Source organism: Ambystoma mexicanum, chromosome 13, assembly GCF_040938575.1.
Source record: "Ambystoma mexicanum isolate Mex_15411 chromosome 13, UKY_AmexF1_1, whole genome shotgun sequence".
In the NCBI taxonomy this organism is placed as follows: Eukaryota; Metazoa; Chordata; class Amphibia; order Caudata; family Ambystomatidae; genus Ambystoma; species Ambystoma mexicanum.
Window position 1 is genome coordinate 445,650,979 of NC_090938.1, and position 27,975 is coordinate 445,678,953.

The following is a 27,975-nucleotide window of genomic DNA, read 5'->3' on the forward strand; positions in this document are numbered from 1 at the left end:
AACAAGAACACCTGCATATTCAGGATTGTACACTTAAATATAAAAGCAATGATCAATGTAACTGTGCAAATTTGAGACCAATTACACTAAGCGTAGAAAAGAAGAAAATCAAACCACATGTCGCAGAAAAACCCAGAGGGTTAGTGTCAACAAACAACTGGTCATCGAGATGCTTCATCAGCAAGACATACTTCCTCTACCAATAATTTCCTCGAAAGATGGAACTCCACATTTTACACTCCATTTAAACATTAAATATAAAACATCTACTCATGCTGTTACGTAGATTTACCATAAGCACTGTGGCCTGGGTCTTTAAGCATGTCTTCTTTATTTAGGTACAAAGGCTTTCTTCAAGCTTTACGAGGCTCTCAAAGTAGCAGTTGTGACAGAGCAGCCCAGGCTTAATTCTCGGGGGAAGAGTGGGGCAGGGTGGTTAACAAGAACAGTATACACCTTGCACAAATACCTGATGAAGGACATTTCTACTCACTATATTTTTATAAAAAATATCTTTACATAAGCAAAGGCAGGAGATAAAACACTACACTTACAGGTCAACAAACCTCTTGAAATTCATGCAACACTGGAACCGGTAAGTAGAAATAGTTTCAAAAGAGTTTTCAAAAGTTCAATGAAGAGTCTTTCCTAGAACAGAAAATGAAATCATAGATATGTAAAACACTTACCCTATCTATTCCAGAAAAGAGTTACCTTTTTTGAAATTGTCCAAACGAGCTGTTTCTGGAGTTCCAGTTGAATTTACGCCACAGAAGACTATTGCTGACTTAGAAGGGACCCAGAGATGAGGTTTCAAGCCAAGAAAGGACTCCCCTTCAGCGCTGGATAGTTGGGAGACCAATAGCCTCATCCTAAAAGCACTTCTGCAGCAGGTGGTTTTGCAATTTCCATAGGGGTAACTGTACACACTGTTTGGCAACCACAGAGGATTCTAGCAATGACTCGTTGGAGCATTGACACCAAGACCATTGGGAAGAGCAATTATTGATGATTCGCTGGTTCGAGGGTCAAAGACCAAGCCAGAGGAGCTGGAAGGTGAGGAAGCTGCAATCAGCGGTGGTCAGCGACAGCTTTCCTCCATCATCCTAGGGCACAGGATTCAGCGTCTGAGGCTGGGAATGGCTTGTAAAGACAACAGGAAAGGGCTTTTATTGAAGATTGGCATAGCAAGTGACATTGTAGAGGAGCCAGCTACGGACGAATGACCAGAATACGAGATTGGCAGTGCAGGACAATGGACAGCATATGCCCACTGGAGCTCCCCAAATGTGGTCGATGGAACCAGGGTGCTTGTCTAATATACTGGGATGAAGACAATAAGGTCAAAATGTCAGGAAAAATCTTCAGGCTTCTGTAAGAGGAGGGACTCCCACTCTGGATCTGGTGACGCAGTCAGTGTCAGGCACATCAGGGAGACGGGCCTTCGAGCAGGAGCTGTGATCCAGTTGTCCCTACTGGATCCATGGGAAGGATCGCAGCAGTAGGTTCCTTCTAATCTTCTGGGATGCAGAGTTTTGTCATCGGATTGTGTGGAGCATCAAATGATGTTGGTGCAGTACTTTGCCCTTCCTCAAGCAGCAGGCAATCTGGGAGTGCAGGCACAGAGTTTTAGGAGCAGACAGGGTGAGTGGTTAAGGCGGTTTCCTTTTATCCCTCTCAGGGGGTATTGAATTAACATAAAATCCAATCGACAACTAAACATTGTTCTAACAGAGGTGTGGTCAGCCAATAGCAGTCCATCCCTCCAATCACACACAGGCACTCAGGCTGGGCTCTCATAAACAAAGGGAAGATATCCCCATCCTGGGATACAGGAATCCAGTGGCCAAAGATGGCCACATCCTTCCACAAACACAATGGGGGACAAGAGATACTCATGTGACCCCCTCATCCCAGGTCTTCAAGGCAAACAAAGGCAATCTGCATTTATTGTTTAAATGGAGAAGGGGGGTCATAAAGGTCCCAGTCAGGTAAAATGGTTAGAAGCATTGAGATATCAAGTCTCATGGTATAGGAAGGGTCTCAGAATTGGAATGGGAAGGAGTTGGATATCACATCTCAAGCTATAGGAAGGGTCCTTCCTGGAATGGTCCATTTTGCACAAATGAAAAACATACAGCAGGTCTAGCCAGTTGACTAACATGGACAGGAAGTACCCACTTTGGGATACTGTGGGGTACCTTTGGGCTACCCCTTCCGTAGGTGTCCTAAGGACCTTTAAGGCAGAGTACACAAAAAACCATCTACCGTCTCAGCCAGGCCTTGGATTAAGCCTGGCTGGGAGGAAAAATAAAGCCCAATAACCTAAGACCTCCAGCAAAAAGTACAGAGGGATACTGCATCAGGTTAAAAGTATGCTTTTTACCTACCCACCCATCACTCACGCCATTCACATTTACACAGCATGGACACAGTGCAAGATATGTGAGGGTCAGTAACCAATAAAGAATTCTTAATTGCTGGTTGGTAGAGCATAAAAGAGACACATTTAGTTCGAACCTCGGCCACAAGTTCTTTAATGTTTGCATGGCTCCCCAAACTGGGTCTCCCCCTGTGCCCAAGTTTCAGCTCAGGAACGTGGATGTTACTCTTAAGATTTATCTCTCTTTCATTGCCTAAATTAGGATGCTTGTGAAAATCGCATTCCACCATGTATGGTTCCCGAGGGGTATTTTACACTTTCTCCTGACCCCACATAAATTGACACTGGTTCTCACTATCACCCTGTCTTGGCTGGACTACTGGAATTTGGCATATAGAGGGCTCCTTAGAAAAACCATACAAAATATTCAGGGGATCCAGAATGTTGAAGCCTGGTTAACTTTGGCCTACAGTACTCCAACCATATCATACTGGTGTTAAAGTCCCTCCATTAATCTTAAGATCCCCTGTCTGGCCCCCAAATTCTAGTATGGTCTTATACCTGACTCAATTACCAACCCTTAATATCTTCTGTTCAGACACCTAACCCCTTCAAAACCTGCTGGCCTCTGGCCATTGCAGATGTAAGATATTTGGTAGTAGAACATTAATTACTCATGACTCCTCCATGCGCAAACCTCTCTGGACTCATCCTGGCCATGAGCCTGATTAGCTGAGATTCCCTAAGGCATTCCAGGACACACTTGCTCTAAACAGATTTTGTCTCGTGACTCTCCCTTCCCTTTGCAACTCTTTTCCCCTTGCAATCTGAAGAGCCACGTGGCAGTGTGAGCATGCGTTTTGTGCACAGAACACTGTACTATTGTTTTACTCGTGGATTGCTGGCATGGTCTAGGCACGTCTGGATCTGTGAAATAATTATTCAGCGTGTTTATAGTGAAGTTGATGGTTTCAGTCCCATGTCTGAAACGGTTTTGAAGAATCCCTGGGGTTATAATGTCAGTCATGGCAAGCAGCATGTCTTCTAAGCTAATCACAGCCATGTGGACCAATTGTTGGTGACCTGTGTCCATCCAGAGGGAGTCAATTTAATCATCTGATGTAGCTCGCCTCACCCTCGCTGCTCTTGACTGATCTGTTTTTGGTACTGGATTCTGCTAAGACTGAATACCTCTTTTTTGCTGCAACTACTATCCCTCCCCCTTCTCCTGTCTCAAGTTTCTTTTCCTACCTTGTTACTTTCCCATTTCTCGTACTGCTCATAATTTTGGTCTTTATTTTGATTCTGATCTTTCTTTTTCTTGTCATGTTTCTTTACTTTCACGTTCCTGTCAATTCCAGCTGTATAATATTCGGAAAGCAAGGGCTTTTCTTACATTAAAAGCAACTAAACTCCTGATTGCTTCTCTTATTTTTTCTTGTCTGTTCTACTGCTCTTATACCCTCTTTGTACTTGATGTTGACCCCTCTTAAATCTGACTTTAACTCGTCTATTCGATTATGTTTGCTTATGCCTCGTGACTCTATTTCTTCTGCATTGCTTTTGTTTGGATGGCTGTCATTCCATTCTTGTCTTAAATTTAATTTTCTTTGTTTGGTTTTTAAATCTCTTTATGGTCTTGTGCCTTCATATCTCTCATCTCTGGTCTCTTTCTATGTTCCTTCACGTTCCTTGCACTCTCAACCACTGTTTCTGTTTCTGTTATCTGTTCCTCGTCCTCCTTGTGCTCAGTCTCGTTTTCATTGTTTTTCTTTGCTGGCCCCTCTTCAATGGAACGCCCTTCCTTTTCCTCTTTGCTCGATTACCTCTTATTCTATATTCCATTCTGCCCTTAAGAACCGTCTTCTTCATTCTTAAATCTTCTTTCTCTTTCTGTTGTTATTGTTCGCATTTTATTGTACTGTAAGTGATTTTTGTGCAGTGCTTTGGTATAAAGCGCTTAATTAATTTCAAATTGAATGAACACAATACAAATGCAAGACCATGAATTCTAATTTTGTATCTGCTCTTCTTTTTAGCGTGTGCGAGTGGCTACAAACTGGAGGATAAGAAGTGTGTAAAGTAAGTCCTGCCCAGGTGTTGTAATATTTTATATTATAAAGCACACTCTATAATTTGTGGGGTAACTGTGCATGTTCGAAATGTTCCAATTGTAGTTTATCCACATGATCTTAAAGTTTGACAAAATCTAAAGTTTTGGTCTTTGACAGAAAAAAATAGCATTTTGTATGAAGTGATAGGACGATATTTGGTAAGAAGAACAAACTGAAATTGTACGTAAACTGATAGGGATGTGCGGTTTTAGAGGGGGTTAGATTAGCGTCGAAGAAGCAAGGGAAGATGGTAGAAAAAAGAAAACCAGTTTGGGAAAGGCAATAACTCTGGATTTTTAAATGTAGGGGTATGATTTCTTTGAAAGACCCTCAGAGGACTTATTCTCTAGATTTGCAAAGCCTGCCCTATTGGCTGTTACAGGGCGTGTTAATGTAGATCTGCCATGGTTAAATATATATATATATATATATATATATATATATATATATATATATATATATATATATATATATATATATATATATATATGTATGTATATATATATATATATATTCTTCCACGTCATAATTCTTGCTACGCTCCCCGTTTGCACTTTAACTTCTCTTCCCAACACCTTTCATACATTCTCAAGAAATCAGACCGCTCTCATTTGCATGCCCGTGAAGCTGCAGCTCAAAGTTGTCAAACAAGGTAATACACACTGAATAGAATCAATATTATGATGTTGAAACAGACAAATACACCATAACATTGCCAATAGTGTCCTATCATTCCAAGGCGGTACCTGTGAGAATCCACCCCTGATCGTCTTGAAAATGCTGGAAAATCCTGTTCTCTTCCCTGACTGCCATAGACAGAGGAGGCAACACTGGGCACATCACCTGTGCAGGATAGTGTGAGGCATCAGACTGCTCTCTCCTACCCATTGCACAAAGGAGAAATGGGGGGACCTGCATTTTTCGTATCCCAGGGAGACATTTCTCTCAATCTAAATGTCCCAGTGAGGAGGCTTGGTAAATGAAGGGGGGGTTTGCTTGGCTACCCATCCTATAAACTGGGGATCAAAAGAGGCCCTGAAAATGTTTTTCAAAGTGGCCTCATATTACACAGTGTGAGCAAGCCCAAACCCTGTCTCATGAAAACATTTGAAAATAAAAGATGAGACCCATTATGCAGAGGCCCATCAGGAAACCGCCAGAGTTTCCTGTAGGCCGGTCCGCAGTACATAGGCACATGGAAACTTCACAATGTTTTAATTTGCTAAGGTGTGCTCTTTCGTATTGTACTGTGTGATATACAGTACACATATTGTACTATGACATGCAATGATTTATGCTGACTGTGACATGCTGCTACATCTGTGACTTTGCAGTGTTTACAAGGTTATTCTCTGACTGGAGTGACATGGTGTTTTCAATTGTAATTTGCTGCATAATAACACAACTGTGAGACTAGTATTAGTCCTGTCTGTTCTTATGTTGTGATGCCGGCCTGGAGTGTTCAATTGTTATGTATCTGTTGCATAGAATCACAACTGTTGAGGCCTGCGCTGAGGTGATTGGAGCCTTTGATCAAATCCACTGACTGATTATTGGGACTGCCAAGGTGGTGATTCAGGGGGTCAGGTGCCACCCCAAGCCTGTGGATGTTGGTCCAAGGGATGGTATGGGCAGCATCCCCTGCCCCCCCTACCTTGGTCTCTATCACATGGCAGGGGACAATCCGAGTGCCACATTGCAGGCCATTCTCCAGGGTATGGACTCTCACCACCCCACCAGGGCAGTAGGGCAGATCGGCCTAGGAAGAATAGGTCCTGCCCAAACCCCTTGTGAGACCATGCAGGGCAGTATTGGTCATCCACTTCCCTATTGTGAGAGCCTAAAGCATCTTTTGCGCAGACCCAAAACCTCTACCAATGAATACATAGCTTTTCCTTTAAAAGAAGTATTTCCTCTGCACTTGTCGTTGGTAGCGATAGTTTTGTTACTAATGAAACTTCACCCAACTGATCAAAAGAGTTTAGAAGGTTGGTAGGGGACGTGTTGTACTCCCCTGTCGACACAATGTTACCAATGTGCAACATCCGGAATGAAGAGGGCTTATGGTGAGAAACATGCTTCCAAGGCACTCTACCCCAACAAGAGATTCTCACGCGGGGGATACCATGTTGCAATTTCCTCACATTCCCAGTGTGATATGTGAAACAAACTGCTTTAAAGGCTTAACTAGTGTCTTTACAGCTTCTAATTCACACACTGGAAACACCAAAGCCTTCATGTCAGCACAGACCGCACCAGGGATGCCCGCAGAGGGAAAACAGCCTTACAAGATGGTGAGCAGCACTATTAGACGGTTAGTTAAACTCAGAGAAACCGAGGCAGACCCAGGTGCACATAGAGAGACCCACCAATCAGAGCCCTCGCCCAATAACAAATCACAGGCGTAGACCCTCACCAAAACATCCAGGGGGAGGAGGGAACACATTGTAAAAAACAATTAGCCCCATTTTCTCTATGTGGGTTGAAGGAGGCTCATGTTTAGCGAAGGCTGGAAAGTGGAAGATGAGAAAAGTAGAGAGACGACACAGTAGAGACAGTGAGATGGCAGAAGGGAGGTGCGGGAGGACCTGTGAGAGCTAATAGGGTGAAGGAGTGCAGGGGGATAGGATGGGTGTTGAGAGGGTGAAAGAGGAGGTGGTAACCTCAGAGACTGAGAGAGGATAGTGGGAGTTGGCAAGAGTTGAGAGGGCGAAGAAGGAGATGGTAATATCTGAGGGTGAGAGAAGACAGGAGTGGGTGGTGAAATCTGAGGAGATTTTGTATGAGGTAATAACTCAAGGAACGGAGTGTGGTAGTCGAGAGGAGGTTGTAGAAATCAGGGCACAGGAGGAGGAGGTAAGACCTAAGTTCCTAAGGGAGGATGTGATAACATCTGAGTCTAGGAGTGACAAAGAGTAGGTAATATCAGGGGGAAATAGTTATATGGAAGAGGTAGAGGAATAGTTACCCCGATGTTGAGGTGGTATTGAAGGTGGTACAATGGAGGAGGAAGCATTACATCAGGGAGAGAAAGGAGGTTTGTGGCAAAGACAGAGTGCCAGCTTTTAAAGAGCCAGATGAGGCAGGATCCGGTTTGCCTGATCCTCACTATGCAGGAACAGAAGGTGGGAGTAGAAATGGGACAGAGTCAGGGAGATTACTGTGACATCAGAGAGGTGGGAAAGAGAAAACAGGAGGGGACACCTGGCAAGACTTCAAGGATCCCTTTCTAGCTCTCACTGCCGGCTGTGTCCACTGGCTCATATGCTCACAAGACTCTACAGCAGGGTAAGACGATGCAGAGCAACAGAGGTTCGATCCCCGGATCCGTGCTTAGAATCCTCTGGGTATTAAGCGTGTTATAAATAACCAACTACAATTTATTTTACACACCTTGCATGGGACCCATGCGTGGGACACAGTAGTCTTAAATGGGCAAGCATGGGTTGGGTGGTGATGGGAGGGTAGAGGGCAGAGCAGCCCATGGCTATCTTCATGGCTGGTGGTGGGGAGTGGAACGTAAACTACACGTGGGTGTATCTTCGTGCCCACTCTTCCTCTTCAGGCCACCTCCTTCTCTCTACATGCTTTAGTTTTGCCTTATTAATTGCCTGAAACAAAAAATAATAAGTAAAAAAAGTACTGAACATAAAAACACGTTCAATTAAAACAATAAGCTGCCTGTGCACAAAAAATTCAAAAAGCAAAAGAGAATTGCAATTTAATGATGCGAACACTAAGAGCTCATCTTATGTACCTGTGTGCAATCTTAATTACATGTTGTCGGGCACGTACTGTACAGTAAGCAGCCTTTTTAAGGAGAGTGAGTCCTTGAAGCGGAGCTAGTCTGAGGTCAGGAATCCTTTCCTGCTTCAATAAAGCTTGTCTCATAGCCGCCATTTCTGTTCTCCTCTAAGGCAACTGGTAAGCCTGTCCGATGAGACCAGGACACCCCTTTCCAGTCGTGGGCATTGTTTTTACTTAGTTGTGCTTTATTTGTACTGTACTTTAAGTAAAAATAACATTCAATTGATGTGACCCAAGACTACATTTTTCAGAATGCTATTGGTGGAGGAATAAAAATGCTGGACTGCGGCATTCAGCTTACAAATGTGTTCAATGGGGCCATGTTGGAAGGGTTGCATAGGGCAATATTGTCTGCTTTTTAGTTTTGGCTATTAGGTTGTGCTTGTGCCACCTATAACCCAAAACTATTCCATTAGAGTACAGATAGGGAGACATAACATATGAGGAGGGACACACAGCTTGTTGGTGTTGTTTGGTTAGTTTCCCACCCATTGACTGTCGGTGGCCATGTTAATGCCTATTTTTTTCAAAGTACACTCAACTCATTGTACTCCCCACCCACCAAAAAGGCAGAACCCTTGATTGGGTAGCAACCCACAATTGCAACACAACCTGCAAAGACCCCCAACCTCTGGCATGGACCGATCACCACATGATCCCCCTTGAGGTTAACACCAATCAGGTACTGCCCAATAAGCACCCCATGGCACCAGCATGCCCCACCAGGAATAAACGCAACATCACTGCTGAAGCCCTACTACCACTGGTCTTACCTACCCTCAATGCTCTCCCAGCTAACGCTGACTTAAACCTGCTGATCGACACCTTCAATGATTCCATGGCCAGAGCAATGGACACCGTTGCCCCCTTGAAAATACGCAAAGTTAAACCCAAAGCTCATCTGAACTCGTGGTACACCCCTGAGCTCAAACTACTCAGGAAAGGGAAAGCTAAGGCTCACCACACCTGGAAGACTAACCCCACTGCGGAAAACAAATCCAACCTCACTAACTTATCCTCACTTTACAAAAGCCAGATAATCCGGACCAAAAAAGATACATACAACACCAGGATCACCCAGGCAGGATCCTCCACTAAAGAATTATTCAAAATTCTGAAGGAACTAGAAAACCCTATTTCACCTCCGGAAACCTGCCTGAAAGACAAATCCTGGTGCACCAACATCCAGAACGCCCTCAACAATACAATTTTAGGACTCCAAACTAAAATCGAAAACAAACGGCAACAACTCTTCAACAATAATGTCACCAACCTTAGCCTACCCACACCTAACAACACTAGCGCAGGCTTTTCGTTCAAAAAAGTCACCATCCCGGAAGTTCATAAAATCATCACCTCCCTGAAACCCTCTAACTGTGAAGGAGACAGCTGCCCGGCTCAGATCATAAAAGATGCAGCCAGAGAGCTCTCCCCCTTCATCACCAAACTCATCAACCTATCCTTCACCAATAGCTCTATCCCCAGCAACTTAAAACAATCATGGGTTCTCCCTCTCCTGAAAAAACAATCCCTCAACCCGGCCACACCCACAAACTACAGGCCCATCACCACAGTCCCCTTCCTACTGAAAATCCTGGACAGAGTCGCCTACATCCAAATTCAGGAATACCTAGAATCCAACCAACTGCTAGGAATACGTCAATCTGGCTTCAGACCTCAACACAGAACTGAAACCGCCCTTGTTGATCTCAAAAGCCAGATTGATGAAATTAAAGACAAAGGCAATGCCGCAATCCTACTCCTCCTAGACCTCTCAGCGGCCTTTGACCTGGTCAGCCATGAAGTCCTCTGTAATCACCTTGCCACCGCAGCCCACTTCTCCTCCCCTGCCATCACATGGATACAATCCTTCCTGGCAAACAGAACCATACGAGTCTTTTCCACTACAGCTGCAGCAGACCCCATCCCCATCACATGCGGGGTCCCACAAGGTTCCTGTGTATCCCCCACTTTGTACAACATATTTACAAAGCCTCTATTTGACCAACTGGACCGTCTGGGTGTCACCTACACAAACTACGCAGATGACACCCAGATACTCCTCACTATCTCTGGTAATTACCAAGAAGACTCCGCCCGGATCAACAAAATATTCTCCATCATTCAGGCATGGATGGCCTCCCATGGTCTCTGCCTGAATGATGAGAAGACAGAGCTCCTAATCGTCGGCTACCTCAACACTCTAACTAAACTTGACCTTACCTATAATAACATCACCATCGATGGTCATTCCATTCCCATAGCCAAAAGCGTAAAAACCCTTGGCTTCTATCTAGATGCCAACACCAACCTTAGCAAACACACCAATATGACCGCCTCAGCCGCTGCCTACACCAGCAAGCTCATTAGGGCCAGCAGACCCTTCCTATCACCCAACAGCTGCCTCACCCTTGCCAGGGCCCTAATACAATCCAAACTGGATTACTGTAACAGCCTGTACCTAGGTGCTAATCAATCCGTACTCAACAAATTGCAGGTAATACAAAATAACGCCTTGCGCGCAGCCCTCAACATTCCCAGACAAGAGCATATCTCTGCTACTAGGAAAGCCTGCAAATGGCTATCCATACGCCAAAAAATTGATCTAAAAACCATCTGCCTCACGTACAAAGCCCTCAATCACCTAGCACCACCTTATCTAGCTAATAAACTCACCCTGAAACCTGCCACCAGATTCACCAGATCCTCCAACACTCTGTGCCTATTAGTGCCCAGGTCCCACCTAAAAAGAGCTGGAGGGGTAAGCTTCACAGTGCTTGCCCCCAACTCTGGAACTCCCTACCGCTTAACATCAAAGCTGTCGAATCCTTCCAGATCTTTAGGAAGCAGGTCATCAGCTGGCTGCTAAACAAATAATAACACCACTAACTCTAGACCCGTGCGGTAACTGGCTTAGACACTGTATTTATTCTGAAAATTGTATATTGTACGTACTGCATATGTTCTGTTTATTGACCACTGTATATATATGCATATATTATAAACTTGCACGAAGTATGCAACACAAAGATACTTCTCAACGCTGTAACCAAATTCTTAAGCGCCCTTCTACCTCTGGGTTTGGAGCGCCATACAAATAAAATAAACAAACAAACAAAGAAGTCTTCTGAGAGTTAATGGCTTAATTTGAACTACTGATGTAATAAAAACGTCTTAACGAGGTCTGCCTAAAGCCACTGTAGTTACAAGCACTTTGCGTGCCCTTCACCAACATTCTGTTAAAAACAAGCATTGGCAAAGCCAACAGTTTTGGCTTGTGTATACGTATTAGGCATTTGCCAGGTACTGCTATTATATGCCCAGGTACTCACACCATTTTGCAGCTGCTACCATTGATGGCCAGTTAATACCACTATAGCAGCACCTGGCAAATGCCTTTCCCATTCTACACAAATGCCCAAACTGTTGACATTGCCAATGCTTGTTTTGTTGGCGGGTGCCCCCGTTACTGCCCATGGACACACAATCATATTCCCTGTCACTAATCCCACTACATAAGTGGGAAAAGGGAATTCTACTGGCAGCTAGTTTTGCCGGCATTATATTGTCAGCAAAGAGAAAACTGGCCAATGAAGAGCTGCGTAAGAAATAGAAATTATGGAGGGATGCGTTTCTGTTCAAGAGCAGGGCCGGCCTTTGAAGCCACAGCTCCCCGGGCAGCAAAACAAAAATGTGGTGCTCTGCCCTCCCCCACCGCGCCGCTGGTCATGCGGGAGGGGGTTGGGGAAGCACCACATTTTTCAATAGGCACATCAGACGCCCTATTGTTATTAAATGCGCTCCGCTCCCGAGAGCCGAGTGCGTTTAATTTCAATATGGCGCTGCCGTGCCTTCTCCCACCGCGCCAGCTCGGGGGAGCCCTTGAAAGACTCCCTGTGCTCGCGTTACGGTGGGCTAATGGCTCGGCGCCCTGGTGGCCCTGCCCTGAGGCCGACCCTGTTCAAGAGTACTACTTTTTTCTAATTGGGTAACATATAACAATCTAACAGAGGGGAAAAACTGGCAATTTATTAACTATGGAGTGTGTTGGTGTTTGCCTAGCCACGTGAGTTCTGGTTTAAATTGTAAATGAAATTAAATCATTGAATCGCCTCATCCATTTTGAAGACGATGCGCAGTCAGAACACCCAATGATAGCTATTTTTCTTGTGCAAATTTACTCATGTTGAATGCACGAGATCTTCTGTGTTAGACTATCTCTTTCACATCTGTTTTGTGCTATTCCTAATTGAAAAAGCAATACAAATAAAGACGGAAATAAGACCATATCAAATAAAATACTTCCCTAATAGAAATTCTATTTAATAAATGGATAAGGTCTTTGTCCAAGTCTCAGAAATTCACCACCGATTTTAGGATCACATTTCAGCATAAAGGGCCAGAGTCTGTAAACTTGTTTTGACCACTTTTTAAGAATCTGCCCATAAATCCTTTCTCTGTTTTAATTGAAAACGCATCCAGAAGTCCATCAGATAGATAGTAAATATACGAATTACTTTTTTTCTTTTTCTGCACCTTCGTCTTCGAGCTCTGGGCATATCTTGCTGGAAAGGGACACGCTGCAAACTTGAAATCGCCGATGCGCAGCACATTGTGTGACTAATCTTCTGGAAAAATGTTGTCCCGCAACAGTTGTTACATTTCTGCCTCGTGCCGGTCTGCAGGAGGAACAGGGGCCGTTTGTTTGTGGCACAGTCTGCTCGAGCATGTTGACAGAATCGTCGTGTTCCGGGAGTTGGTGACGGCGGCACTTGGCATGAGTATCTGCGTCACATGCTCCGCGCTGCCCTGGTTCGCTTCATCGCGCTTGAGAAGTTTCATTTAAGCAGCGTCTTATTTATCGTACCATTAAGCAGTGGCATTCTGACCTACCAGGAACTTGGGAGAGTTGCAGCCAGATTGGTGCCTCTGAAAGGCCTGCGCGGCGTGGGTAGCGGCAGTAGAATGTCCTCCACCCCTCCCCCATCGTCACCATTCTATTTGAGGCACCGGCATGGTGAACATTTGCCCAAACTTCATACAAGACGTTCTGCTTCTTATTAACATGTTTGGCGGCTAGAGGCTTTCACATCCTTCACATTTTTAATTTAGACATAGATACGAATCGCCCAGTAATTGTGATTGGCAGTCCATTAGTAGTATGTAACGACTTCTTGCCTAGCGGGGGAGGGGGAGTGGAGCGGGAGGATGGGTGGAGGGGGGTTGCGCTTGAGAATATGAAACACATTGACCCAGGTGGCAGAAAAATTGCCCAGTTATTGTGATTGGCAGTCCATTAGTAGTATGTAACGACCACTTGCGTGGCCAGGGTGGTATGGGGAATCTATGCGTTATGGTGCGGCTAGATTCTTCTTGAAGAAAAGTCTTAGAGCCCGATTCATGGAATTATTTGCATGGAAAATATGTTACTTGCGCGCCAAACTGCGTGCAAATCCGTGTTAGTCGATTCATAGAATCTGTGTGTGGTACTTTTCCTGGACGTGAGTGGAGTTCGTGCAGGCTCGGCACGTCTCTGTGAGCCATCGAGGGCCTTGCGTGAGACTCCACGCAGAGCATGGGCGTGGCTTGCGCAGAAGGCTGGGAAGGGGCGGAACACCAAAAATGGGAAGAACTTGTGAAAAAGTGGGCGTTCCGAGGGACGGCCTGAAGGCCGTCCCTCCCACACCCACAATTGTGCGGCATGAACATATTCATGGTTTCAATTACGCAACCTCTCGCCTGGGAAATATCCACGCAAGTCCTTCATACTATCCGCCACCATAAGCCAGGCGTATGTGCACTTGCGCATCGGATTGGCAGCGTAGATGTGGGGTTGCATGTCAGATTTTGGGGTGCGTGCATGCAACCGGGGTGCCGTTCCAACTTTGGGGTGCGTATACGCAGTGTAGCGTGGTGCAGCGATGGTTTACGGGGTTCGCATGCAGATTTTTCAACATTTCAACCGAGTTACGATTTTTATACGCATGTTGTCGGGGTGCTATACAGCTATAGGGCACCCTCCGCAGGGACCCCGAAATGCAGGCCTGCTTGCGGGGGACCCCATGCACTATTTGAAGGGTGCGTGTAGTCACACTCGGGGGAGCATGCAAAGGTAGCTGTCCTGGCTGTTTTTGCTTTGCTTGAGGGCGTGTCGGGAGTGTTCCGGGCAAGACTTGCGAATTCCGTTAGTTTGCGCAGTAAATTCAATGAATACGCAGAGTGTGCATTTTTTTATCTTTGCGCAGGCTCGTGCAGTCTCCTTCTCAGCGCGTGGTCCCTCCAGGACTTCTGCACACATTTCCATGAATCAGGCCCTTGGTGAAAAGGTAGCTTTGGAGGCCTTGCCTGGTCCTACACTGACCCCTTTAAAGTCTCAACTTCCCAAGCAGTGCATTACACAGCTTTGGAAAGAAAAGAAAAGAAAAACCTTCTCTTCGTATGCCGTTCCCTAAATTGTTTTCTCATTACCGTAACTACTTAGTCTTTCTTATGTGCGTGTACTTAACCCTGTCTCTGTCTTTATTTATGAGATAGCATTGCTGTTCATTATGTCTTCAGATTTGTGTCTCACTACAGTGGCCCAACAACCCACCCTTCCCGGCACATGCCCTGCAACACTGTAGAGCTATCTCACTAACTTTGAAAGAAACAGACTGCTAAATTTGATTTCTAATTAATAAGCTTGGTTGTTATCTTGGAACCTCTCTGCACATTAATTCCTGGTCATGATCTGTAATTTTCTGAAAGTGGTATCAGCTCATATGCAAAGTAGGCGTTGTTTGGTTGGGAATCAAAGAATAACTGCATTGTTGAGTAAATAACATAGTCAGGTTGACTTTAACTTCTTTGCAATTGGCACTGATCACCCTACTCTTATATGGGATTCTAAATGGTGAACTACTCTTGCAATTCACAACTGGAAACCATGTCTTGATTCATGTAACCGTATATATACATGTACAATTCACGTCTTTTAATGAAGTCAAGACATACGCCTATAGTCTCTGAAAAGTTTCCAAAATATGTCCGAGATGGCAATTGCCAGTGCCCGCTCCAGCGTGTAATGCTGATAATGCCCTTTTTAGGATGGGTGTTTCAGCTTGCAATGTTTGGCAGGGGCCTGGGCTCACCTTCATGTGGTAAGCCTGCCTATCTTCTACTCTGTGCCAGATCCTGACACTGATCCAGCCTAGTGCTGCACCTGAGATATCTGCACAGATTCTCAAGGGAGGGGGGCACTTCTGCGTAGGAAAGAAGCATGGTATGGACTGACATAATCATGACATGTGAGCCCGCAGGTGGGGTTGATTCTAGGGCTACTATCCCTTGACTGAAAAAGCACACCAAGACGAGCGATGAACTGGACAACGGCCTTCTTAGTTTTGGTTGAGGTGGTTAAGGAGCACTCATTACTGCCAGCCGCAGCTCAATGTTCCCGGACCTCAGCCCATGCAGATGTGGTACTCCGAGGGACTGTCCAGCCCTGTTTTATCTTTTCACTCTTGTTTCCACCCCTTTCTCCTGGCACACAGACCACTCTGACATTTACCCTTTTTTGTGAAATGGCTGGGCGATTTCGGATTCATCTGTCATGGGTCTATGATGTTATGGTAATGCCGAACAGGCAAATGTACTTCAAGGGTTCACTTCAGCACACCTCAAGATCGTCATGCAACCACTGGCTGACTAATATACAGTACGTGTCATATATGTATTTATTTATTTACTTATTTTTTTCATTTATGAAGGTCACTAAACCCGGAGGCATGAATGCGCTGTTACAGAACTAGTTGCATGCAAGAAATGTCAAATGTGTTTGGGTGAACCAGGCACAGCTAGGTGAACAGCCAAGTTTAGAGTGATCTCCTAATCACCCAGTACGATTCTTCAGCTCTCAGGGCAGGCGGGAGCGAGTTCCAATGTTTTTCTGCAATGATAAGGAAGCTTGCACCTCTCGCTTTAGTCCGTTTGAATTTTGGCTGGACCAGTATGTGCATATAGGCCGATCTCAGGGGCCTGTCAGAATGTACTCTGGTGATTTCCTGTAACAGGAATGGTGAAGATGAGTTGTTGAGGCATCTATGCGTAATAGATAGGGTCTTGAAAATGATTAGTTCTCGAATCGGTAGCCAGTGAGCCCCTTTTCTTGCAGTCGATGTGATCACGTTTCGGGATATTGAGGGCAGCTCAAATGGCGTTATTGTGGATCACCTGCATCTTCTAGATGTTTTGCTGTGAGATGCCAGCAAAGAGGATGTTACAGTAGTCCATTCTTGCCCCGATAATAGCACGGGCAATGTGAGGCAACTGTCCTGAGAGAGGAATGATCTGGATGCATTATTAATCAGCTTTGTCATGTATGTGGCAGAGGAGGCAATGGTGTTCACTTGGCGTGAGTGAGAGAGTAGCATCAAGATAGACCCCTAGAGTCTTCTCTGACAAGGACACAGGGATCTGAATGACGTCTATGGTGAAGGATGCGTATTGGGCGTTAAGCTTCTTAACAACGGCCTGAGGTCCAACCAAAAGGATCTCTTTCATCGTTCAGACAGAGGTGATGAGTAGCCATCCAGACCTGGATTGTCGTGTATGCATTGTTCAGAGAACGGGTGCCTTCAAGATGGTTGCCCGATAGAGGGAGAAGGATTTGGGTGTCATCAGCATAGTTCGTGGAGCATATGCTGATGGAGTCTAGTAGGTCTAGCATGTCGAATAATGGTTTGGTGCATATATTGTACAGGGTTGGGGAAACACAAGAACCCTGGGGTGCGCCACATGAGATAGGTGTTGGGGGGCGTTGGCATGCTCAGCAAACACTATCATGGTCCTGCCCTCTAGGAAGGATGCAACCCATGCACTTCTAATGAGAATTTGGCTGCAATGGTGAGATGGTGGCACAGGATTTGGTGGTCGACCAGGTTGAACATTGCCGAGAGATCGAGGAGGAGAAGAAGGGCAGGTTTCCCCTCGCCTCTGATCTCATCAAGCTGGTTCTTCAGATCGAGTAGGGCAGATTCCGTACCATGGCCTGGTCGGAGGCCCGACTGTCATGTACCCAGGATGTGGTGGGTCTCCAGGAAGTGGTGGATTTGGATGTACGCCGCTCTGTCCAGTATTTTTAGTAGAAAAGGAGCAGTCGTGATAGGTCAGTAGTTGCTAGGGATAGGGGGGTCAAGCAAGGAATTTTTGATCTAGCGTAGTACCCCGGCTTCTTTGAGGCAAGTGGGCACTATGCCCATGGAGAAGGAGGCGTTATTGAATCTGTTGATGAAGAGGACCAGAGCTTCTGAGCAGTCCTTAATGATAGTGTCTGGGCAGATGTCGCCTTTGTACCTTGATGGTTTCAGTTTCTTTAGGATTGATGCAGCTTCGGTCTCAGAGACCGTGCTGAATCGAAACACAGGGGCTTGATTGATGGTGCCTGTTAGCGGGGTGGTGGTTGGTGCTATTAGGGAGGATTTGAGTATGGATTGTTTGTGGCAGATTTTATGTGTAGGTTGTCAATTCTTTACAGCATGGAGTTTTGTATTTTCGTGCACCATGCCTTGTTTTTGGTATTAGTGGGGAGGTGTGGGGGGCTGCTGGGGTTTATAATTCCCTTAGCATAGTAAATATCTTTTGCATGTTTGAATTGGCATTCGCGATTTTTGTGTTATAGGATGTGGATTTGGCCAGGGTGGTGGCTTGCTTGTAGAGTCTTGCTGCCGTGGCGAATAGTAATTTATGGGTGTTTGTAGGAGATTTACTCCAGTTTGCTTCGGCAAGGCGTTTTCTGAGCTGAAGGTGCTCCGGGTTATATCAGGAGTTGGTATGTCCAGACGGTTTCGGTTTGCGGCCCACTAATGGGACAATAGTGTCTACTGCTGTTTTGAGTGTCCTTGAGTACATGTCAACAAGTATACTGAGGTCCTTGGTGTGTCGGTACTGGGGCTGGAGTGCCTGTAACCGGGTTGCAATGGCGTCTATGGTGAGTTTACAGGAGCTGCAAGTCAGATGGCATAGTTAGGGGGCATAGGTAGTATGCCTGGTGGGTGAGATAGTGAAGGAAACAATTTGGTGGTCGGACCAGAGACAGGGAGTTTTGGAGGAGACAAATAGCTGGCAGTTAAGGTCAGAAATGCACTAGAAATGGCACTCATAGGTTTTACACATGCTTGCATGAGCGCTACGTGCCAGCACTTACCCGATCAGCACTACACTTCACCTTGCTACTTTGACTCCATAGGGCTTGCAAGACTATCACAAACTGCATCCTCACCTATGATCCCTGCTTTTCTTTTAGTATTCTTTCATGTATGTTCAACCCTGACCCTACTCCCCCTTCACCACTTCTATCCTCTGATCCTCCTTCCCTTCCTCTCTCCTGCACGCAAAGGTCTGGAGACTCCTGGCGTGGGCACAATACTGCACTTTCCAAAGAAGCATAGGTACTGTTGAATGGTTCTACCTTGAAATAGCAAAAAAATAACACTGAGGCCCAAAACAAAGAATTTTCTTTGGTCGAATTCTCAAACATTATTTTCTTTTTTTTTCTTTTTTAATTGCGGTTGGAGATCCCCCTAACCCACACCCTTTTGTATACCCTTACCCACACCCCTATCTCTTTTTTTTAAAGAAGGTACAAAAATCCTGAAACAATTCGGCCAAAAAAGCTGTTTTCGGCTTCTGAATATTTGGATTCTTTTTTTGACCAATGATCTGTTGGACCACCACTGTGGCAACTTGAGCAGTGTGAAAGATTGCTAACATAGAATGGGGAGAACACATGATGATACATTCTGAGAAGTGGCATGCACAATGCAGCATCGTATTCATCCACTGCGTCATCAGGTTTATGGAACTCCATCAAGCGTCCCTCACCCAAAGAGTCAGCCTCAGGGGCGTTGCTAGGTCTGGTGAAGATCCGGGGCTACGCTAATGTCGGCCCTGTCGGGACTCGGGGCTAGCTAGCCTTTTGGTTGTAGCCCCTGACCTGCTATCTGGGGCTACAACCAAAAGACCCGTGGCTGTAGCCCCCTCAGGCCCCCGCTAGCAACGCCTCTGGTCAGCCTCTATATTCCACACGGACTTGTGCGCTCCTCCCATTCCATATTCATGTGCATTCCTCCATGGCTTGAACCTACCACTTAGCTTCTACCCTATGGGTGGGTCAAATAAAATTGCTGGCTTCCGTCTGCAATCCCTCTTCGCCGCCAGTGCAACATTTTCATTTTAGCCACTTAGGTGGCAGAAAGATTTTTTTGCCTCCTAAGTGGCCTAAATATTTGCACACCTGAAGCAAAAAAGCACACAAAATGCATAATTACATATGTGAAAGAGACTGCCATCTAGGATCCTGCTTCATGGGCAAAGTGATAGAGGGTGTGGATTTGACTCCACCTTTATGTCCATGGTATGAAATTTGGCCAGTTCGCTCAGGAACATTCAGGACCATCTGACCTCTAAATGGGCTAAAACAAAACTTGGCTCCTTTCCCGTCAACTTTTGCAATCGCTGTGCACCTTGTCAAGAGGCCAAGAGAACACCTTGGCGGTGTACATCACATTCTACAAATACTCAAACAAATCATTAAGCAATGGGGAAGCAGCCACTTCTTGGAGTGAGGCGGAATTAACAATGACTGCATTGGAGCAGTGGGGCAGAATGCCAGGGGCGTAAGAGGCAAGAAAAGACCCTACTGCTGGTGGTTAGGTACAGAAGGCCAGGGTAACGATGCATGCCGCTGGAGGCCACACACTCTGCATATGTTACTACGTGCCATGGGGAATGTTTTGTGTTGTGTGAGGAATAGGAATGGAACAGTATAACACTTCAGACACCTTCCATACAAAATTGTCTCTTTCCATATTGGTGGTGAAGAAACACCCTGTTTGTTATGACAAGCAAAACACACCACAACTCAACACTTGTGATATCATAAAGCATAAGGCAGCAGACAGGGTAGGTTTGATAAGTGCAGGAAGAAAAGGGGGGGACTGTATGGGTACAGATACAGACCTCAGTGCAAGGGGTGGCCCGGAGGCAGTGCGACAGGGTGGCAGGGTGAGCAGGTACCTGGGCTCGGAGGACAGAGGGTGGCCAGGTGCACGGTGCCAAGAGAGAACAGATCAACAGGGGAGAGGGGGAGCCAGGGCAGAAGCAAAGAGGAAGGTCTTGAGGTGCTTCCGGAACCGGAGATGGTCCTCAAGTTTTAGAGTGCCAGGGAGGCTGTTCTAGAGGGAGGCCCCAGCCGAAGACAGAGATCTACCCCCAGCTCGTTTCTTTGAAAAACGACTGACCCTGAGGGAGATTAACTTAGTGGTTTTCCCATTGTCCGTGAAGGGTGGGGGGACTCCTATTTAAAGAAGGGGATATGCGATGAATCCAGCGTATTTGTCACTTGTCCCCAAAGGGGAGCCACCCCATTGAGGCCAGTGAGGTGAGCCTTCTCCGCAAGACCCCTCGAGGGGCTTTGAGCAAGCAGGACCTCGCTGGAAATTCTTAAGAAGGGAATCCCCTTTTCGCAGTAGGGATAGGGAGGAGCTTTCTTTTTATTTTAATAAAGCACAGTTGCTCTGAGTCTTACTTCTGGTTCCCCACACTAAGGTCTTTCTGACTGTCAACTGGAATGCTTCAGTCCACATGAGAAGTAAGCTAAAATGGACAAGCGAGATAGCAAAGTCAATATAAGTACTTTAATTGAGTGTTGTATTATCATATAGAAAGGCCAACACAGGTGTTTAAGCGTGGTATAAGAATGTGTCCTGCCAGACCAGAAGAATATCCCCGGGAAGGCAACAAGACTTTTCTCCCAACTCTACCCAGCAGTACCTTGCGAAGACGCCATATACTTGCAGTGGAATAGAGTTAAGTAAAGAAGCAGAAAGAATACCACACGGCTCTCTCCCTTGTCTCTGAGCAAAAACACCATCAATAGAAAGCAACCCAGGTCCCACCTAATCTACTCTGTGAAGCCTGAGTGAAGAGTGGAAGCGCCGCAAACCTAGGATGTCAGAAGTTCAACCAGCTAGGTAAGTTCAGGAAAAGACTTCCTTGCATTGGATTATCTCCAGAATGAGAGAGGATCAGGGGCTCCACCAGGCTGAGAAAGAGAAAGGTCTCTGAGCCCAGCGGCACACGGGCAGACGCTTGGGATAGACTTAAATGAAAAATCCCTGAATCACAAAGTCCCAGTTAGAATGATTTAAACAAACAGGTCCTTTCAAACAAAGTCTGAGAAAATTCCAGTCCAAAAATGGTCCCTGGTGAGAAGAAACAAATTGACTGAACAGAAAATACATGGAATTAAATCCATCCCAAGAATTAAACCAACAGCCAAAACAGAGAAAATGCATCCATCACACAGTCCATAAACGGGATCCAGTCCAGCACAGACCATAGCATAACACATATGAAGAGATGACACCCCCTGAGTTTAGGTAAGCTCCTTTATGGAAGCCCACAGAGCCACAGCTTTTCTACTGACTCCAACACAACAATAGTAACCTTTCGAAACAAGCACTCCATATGACCTAAGGCATTCCATAGTGAATTACATGGTGGATTGCGATGCATAGTGGAATGTGATATAGGAAACACATTTGAGATTAACATCAGGACATAATAACATACCAAAGGGGATCCCAGATGCCAAGTCCAATTCAGTCAGAGGTCGCAAGAGCACAGGGAAATTTAGATGATGGTTGAGGACGCAGGAGGAAACGGGAATAAATGCCACTCGAGATGGCCAGATGGGCGCTTGAGAAGTGCTGTGCCCTCTGTGGCACATTCCCTTATTTGCAGATCTGCAGCTGAGCAACACAAAGAGCAGCTCTGTTTTGAAGCAAATGCATACAGGGGAGTTATATGAGACCACACCAGGACCGTAGAGCGTTGTGGTCCCAGACACGCTGGTGTTGTCCAAGGCACCAGGGAGGTTTCCCTGATCACAACAGATACTTTAGAAAGCTGCCACCTGGTCCAGTTGGATAGGTCACAGGTCCTTGCCTCTCATAATGGTCAACACTGTACTTCGTAGGTTTGAGTGACCGACCCCCCGCCCTCCACATAGACTGACTCAGCATTTCATCCTTCCGAGTTTGATAAATTACGTACCATTAAATGGGGTCAAAACAACACCTGTTCTTAAAATGGGAGAAATCAGGCATGAAGCAATATATAAGAACCCACATCTAATTTATTACTATAGAGCAGCAGAGTTGGTTTGCCAGCTGTTGAGTGTTACAAGTATGCATACCTGGGGGTGGTGGTCATGTTGATCAATCTGTCATGTTTATAGGTTGGTCAACAGCCCTGTCTACCGTAGTGGCTGAGATGGACAGCCGAAAAGTTCAAAGTAGGGGCTTTGATAGATACTGAATAGTCTCCTGCGGCTTCCAAAGATGGCCGACACAGATTAATGGGGGAAGAACATGGTGATACAAAGCCACAGCCTCTGGATGAGATTCGATGACCAACAAAGCTATTAGCGAGGAGCGCTGCAAAGGATACGTGTGCAGGCCGCTTGTTGATTCCAGTAGTAGTCAATGCCATCTCCAGATCAGCTAAGATATTTGGAACCATTTTTGAGTGTGAGATTGGACAAAAGACGTGCAAACTAACTCAGACGAAGCAATAAAATAAGCAACATAGTCTGCTGCTTGGGATCAAGAGTTGTGGTTTGTAAATAAAACGTGACTGAACGAGATACGTTCAAAAATAGTTCATTTAGAAATAGGAGCTGCTTTGGATAAATGCATGTGGAATTTAGGGGTTTGTCTAAAACAAAAGAGGAATTCCCTCTTTGGGGCTGGTCTAACTCAACCGTATCAGGAAGGGTCAGTAGCTTCTTGCCTCAATTCTTCCAAAACAAAATGGTTGGGACAAACGCCTGTGAGGGCTGAGGGTTGCTCTACAACAGAACAAGGATGACCTTTCTTGGTCTAGCTCTGCAGTGTCAGGATGGGTCAGCCATTTTCTCTATCGTGAGGGTGCTGCTCTCCGCCATGTTCTTGAAGCGATGCACGCTGATGGATATAGTGCCGACTGCTACTAAGTTCAGACACCGGATATAGAACACAGCCATTGGGCCCCTCCTCCTCTGATCTGAAAGCAGTCTGTTCATCCCCAGGACCTAGTAGTGCCAGTGCAGGCTCCTTCCTCTGGGTCCAAAGATTTCTAGACAGAGCAAGGCCCTTGCAGGGAAGACCGCGCCTGGATGTTTAGCCCTCACTGGCCGCAGCTGCAGATGTACCCCAGGACCTCAGGTAAACCCACCATTTCCTAAGCCAATACCGATAGCTTGGGGATTTGCATTTACCTGTACTTTCATGTAAGCGCATCGGAGCGGGCAATGGCCATGTAAGACATGCCTAACATTCTCTAGAGTGTTTGAAGTCACATAGCTCATGCCTCCAGGGAGCTGCAGCCTCTGGATGGATCACCCTGGTTGGCCAGCTTTCCTGGTCTGCAGAGCCCCATCAGAGCTAGAGAGCAGACTCCTTTATAGAATACCCCACCCCCGTCCGCATCTTCTGAGGGAATATGTTTAAGATGTTCATACAAAAGCAAGGTTGGAAATGAATGAGCATCCCGTTTTGGCAGTCATATATTAAGGACGTTTTTGTATTGTTTTATACCAAGCCAGCCTTACACCTATTTTCCACTTTCCAGCGCCCAGTGGTCTGTGGCTGGTTTCTGAACCCCGTGGGAGGCTTCTCTAGTGTTCTGAAGTGCAGGTGGTGGAGAAACAAATGAACACCAGAAAAAGCGGACAGGAGAAATTACCTGTATTTACAAACTATGGTGATAACCAGCACCACCGCCGCGAACTCTGTGCTCACACTGCTCTCTTCCATGCCTGTCGCTAACGCGTCACTCCCCGTGGTGTGCTTGCACGTGTCACCCTCACCGTGCTCGGGGTTCCTGTCATGAAAAACTCGCTAGGTGACAGGAGGGCAGGCACAAGCAGGGCAGGCACAAGCAGAGGCTACTACAGCTTCCCATTGGGTCTATGCCTTTACCTCTTCTGCATTCTCTTCACCACACGTTCACTGGGTCACATGTACCTTTTCATAACGTTGCTTCTTCTGTCTTTCACGTGTTTTAACATTTACATCGTCATTACGGGGGTGAACCTATCTAGCCCCCCCTTCTGTTCTCACCCATATCCTTCACCCTGCCTCCCCACCCACCAACCCTTATACCTTGCACCCACCATTATTTTATTTATTTTATTGTTCAGTTATAAAATACTTAATACCAGCAGTGGTGTCTAAGCGCAGGATCGGGATTCAAAGCTGTGTTGCGCCGCGTAGCCTTGCTTCCAAGACAAACGCGTTGCCCCTAAGCTATCCTCCTTCCCCAATGTGAAGATAAAGACAAAGTATAGGTAAGAAGTAACTTTAGAAGACGTTTTTAGGTGAGGTAGAGAGGGGGGTACACCATCCCATTGGGATGGTGTTACACAAAATGTCAGTCAGAGGGGTATTGTGACCTGTCTTTGGAGAAGGGGATACAAAACAGAATGGGTTGTTTTAGGTCCTCAATTACCTTTGCCTGGCAGGAGTGTGGTGATATTATTCTGATCACTGTTGAAAGTCTCCTTAAGGAGGCCTGCACCTGGGGTTCGCTGGATGGGCAGCAGACTGGGTGGGTCCCACTGGCATCAGTTCAGAGTATTCCAGCATCACGGGTTGGTCATGCTCTTGGGGCCCCCTAGATGGGCAGCAGACTGGGTGGGTCCCACTGGCATCAGTTCAGATATTCCAGCATTGCGGGTCGGAGCCCATGGACATACTGACCATGTGTTTCTTGCGAGTGCATCTAGTAATTCAGATTGACTTTTTCTGATCTCAAATTGCAGATTTTGTGGTGTGAGGCAAGTTTCTGGCTGAGTTCATATTTTAATTTGATCAATATCCAAGGGGTTTGGGGTCAACAGTCAAGGATTCTATCATTATATTTACTAGGTGCCTGAGTTAGTTTTTTTTTAAAGTCTGTTTTAGTTAATTTTCCGCATATAAAACATTACAAAAAATATTAATAGCCCAAAAAAAGAAAACCTTTGCAGCCATCCTCTTAATAAATCATAGTGACCCAAGTGTGGAGCCCAGCTTATTAAAACAATAATTAGTGGTGACAGCAAGGTCCATGGTGGGATCCGTGGGGTCCTCTGCTCTCAGCCTGGTTATCAAGCCAATAACCTGTGCCACATTGCATTCTCACACAACAGTGTGTTACATAATTCAACACACTCCCCCAGGTATCCCTAGTACGTGCTGCTGGGACTGAGTATAATGTGACATTGTGTTCTTTTTTGAGTTTAGATGATTGAAACATTCCAGAAGTTGTTGAGATGAAAGTACATGGCATGTTAATTACCTTTCCCTTCACGGCCCTAATGTGCATGGCATTTGTGTCAAAAATGCTTTGCAGGCACCTGTTCTGTGGCAAGATCTATATTTTTGTGCTGAATAGCCCAATCGACCTTCAAATCTGAAAAACAGATTACACTGCCAGGGTACACGTGCAGATTGCAGAGGGTTCGACCAGGAATGGGGGCAGACTTGGACGCCATTGATATTTAACAGAAAGAATTCACAGTCATTGAATTTTGGAATGAGATTTCCAGGACTTCTTTGAATCCAAAACAATAGAACATTATAAATGAGTGCCCAGGGTGGGTGCAAAAGCTAGTCAAGTTGGCAGACCATGGGCTATATCAGCCCGTAAAAGCCCACATTACGCAGAAGATCTCAGCCGCTGCATCTAACATGCCCACATTTAATTAATTCACTGAGATCTGTTACTTATTTACGTATGAATATTTTTTTTTTGTTCAATCATTTCTTGTGTTACTAGGCACTGGTGTCATGACATAGCCGGCCAAATGGGTGCCCTTTTAAGGTCAATGCATTAGGAGTATTCAGGTTATAACAAAAACAATAGTTACATTTCCAGCAAATGACACAAGTAGGTGCCCTAAAGGGTTTCCCTCAATCCACCATGCTGTTTGCTCCCAGTCTGGAGACTTTTCCAAATCAAAATCAAGCATAACCCACACATTAAGTGCATCCTATTTGCTTCTGTGTAGAACAAGCGTTGCGCGTTAGCAGGTGATATATTGATGTCATCTGCAGCTCCGTTGCTCTCCTGTCCTCACTTATTCAAGGAACTGGCTCACTAATGGACGATAGCAAGGTTTAAAATAAACCTGCCTCACGTGCCCCCCAAAATATCTGGCAATTGATTCAAATAACCAATTATTTGAATCATCCCTACAATGCACACCTACCAAAAGACGAGAGATGAAATCGGATCCAATCTGGGCAAGTGGAATTCCATTCTAGAACAGAAAGGTGCTGTTGTAGTGCCACGCTTCACAAAGTGTGCACAGAAAACACTACTTGCCAAGAACTCCGCTGTCATAATGAGCCATAGAGGCGTGTGTGCGGCTGCCGGCACGCGGGCTTGCAGCCCTTGGTACACCCAGTGGTGTATTTAGGCATTCTGCAGCCCTAGGCCCAAATAAGTGTGTGCACCCCCCCCCCAACTTTACTTCACCTCTTCCAGACTTTGCCCCTTCAGCAGATTCCACCCCTTCAACACACTCTATCCACGTTGTCCAAACTATGCAAGTTCACCCCCTTTTTGTCCCCCATTTTGGATCGAAACATTATAAGGACGTAGTTAAGGTTGCAGGGATTAGAAAGTTATTGCTTCCTCTATATTCATTCAAGCCTGACATCTTCTATGTTATGTTATGATATGATATTTTATTTATATCGCGCTCGTACACAAGTGTTTCAGAGCGTGACAAGGCGAAGGGAGGGGAACAAGGGAGAAACAAAAACAACGATCTTACTAAGCCCAGTGACATTGAGAACGTGCAAGTGCATAGGGAAAGTGCATGGAAGGGGTAAGACATTGGAAAGTGCAGAGCATAGGAGAGAGCAGAATAAATAATAAGTTAAATAAATAAATAAAGGTGATAAACAGTGGTAGTGCATCCGGTAAGTGGCAAAGTGCTAGGTTAGTCAGATAGGGTGTATCTGATAAATGCAGAAGAGGAGTGGGTGGGGGGACTGTATGGGTCCAGATACAGGCCCCAGTGCAAGGGGTGGCCCGGAGGCAGTGCAGGATGGTGACAGGGTGAGCAGGTACCTGGGCCCGAAGGACAGAGGGTGGCCAGGTGCACAGTGCTAAGAGAGAAAGCAGATCAGCAGGGGAGAAGAGGGGCAAAGGCAGAGGCGAAGAGGAAGGTCTTGAGGAGCTTCCGGAACCGAAGATGGTTCTCCTCAAGTTTCAAGGAGGCAGGGAGGCAGTTCCAAAGGTAGACCCCAGCCGAAGACAGAGATTTACCCCCAGCTTGTTTCTTTGAAAAACGACTGACCATGAGGGAGTTAGAGGTAGAGGAGTAAAGGGCTCGAGAAGGGAGGTATTTACGGAGGGATAGTTGAAGGTATTTTGGACCCAAGCCCCAGAAAGCCTTGTGGACAATGCAGAGGGTTTTTAATTTAATCCTTGCATCCACTGGGAGCCAATGAAGGGATTTCAGAAGTGGAGAGATACAATCCCACGGCTTGAGGCCAAGGACAAGCCTCGCAGTCCTGTTCTGGATAAGTTGCAGAGGGCGGAGAGTAGAGGCAGGCAGATTTAGAAAGAGGCTGTTGCAGTAGTCCAACCTAGAGA

General features: G+C 45.8%; 1 protein-coding gene across 1 annotated transcript in view; it reads left to right on the forward strand.

Moving 5' to 3' along the window:
* The window catches only part of LOC138521324 (mucin-13-like), a 757,642-nt gene that overhangs the window by 547,164 nt on the left and 182,503 nt on the right, over nucleotides 1-27,975 (forward strand). The window contains exon 8 of the mRNA XM_069634079.1: nucleotides 4,423-4,465. Coding sequence (XP_069490180.1) covers nucleotides 4,423-4,465 — 43 coding nt within the window. The remainder of the gene's footprint in view (nucleotides 1-4,422; nucleotides 4,466-27,975) is intronic.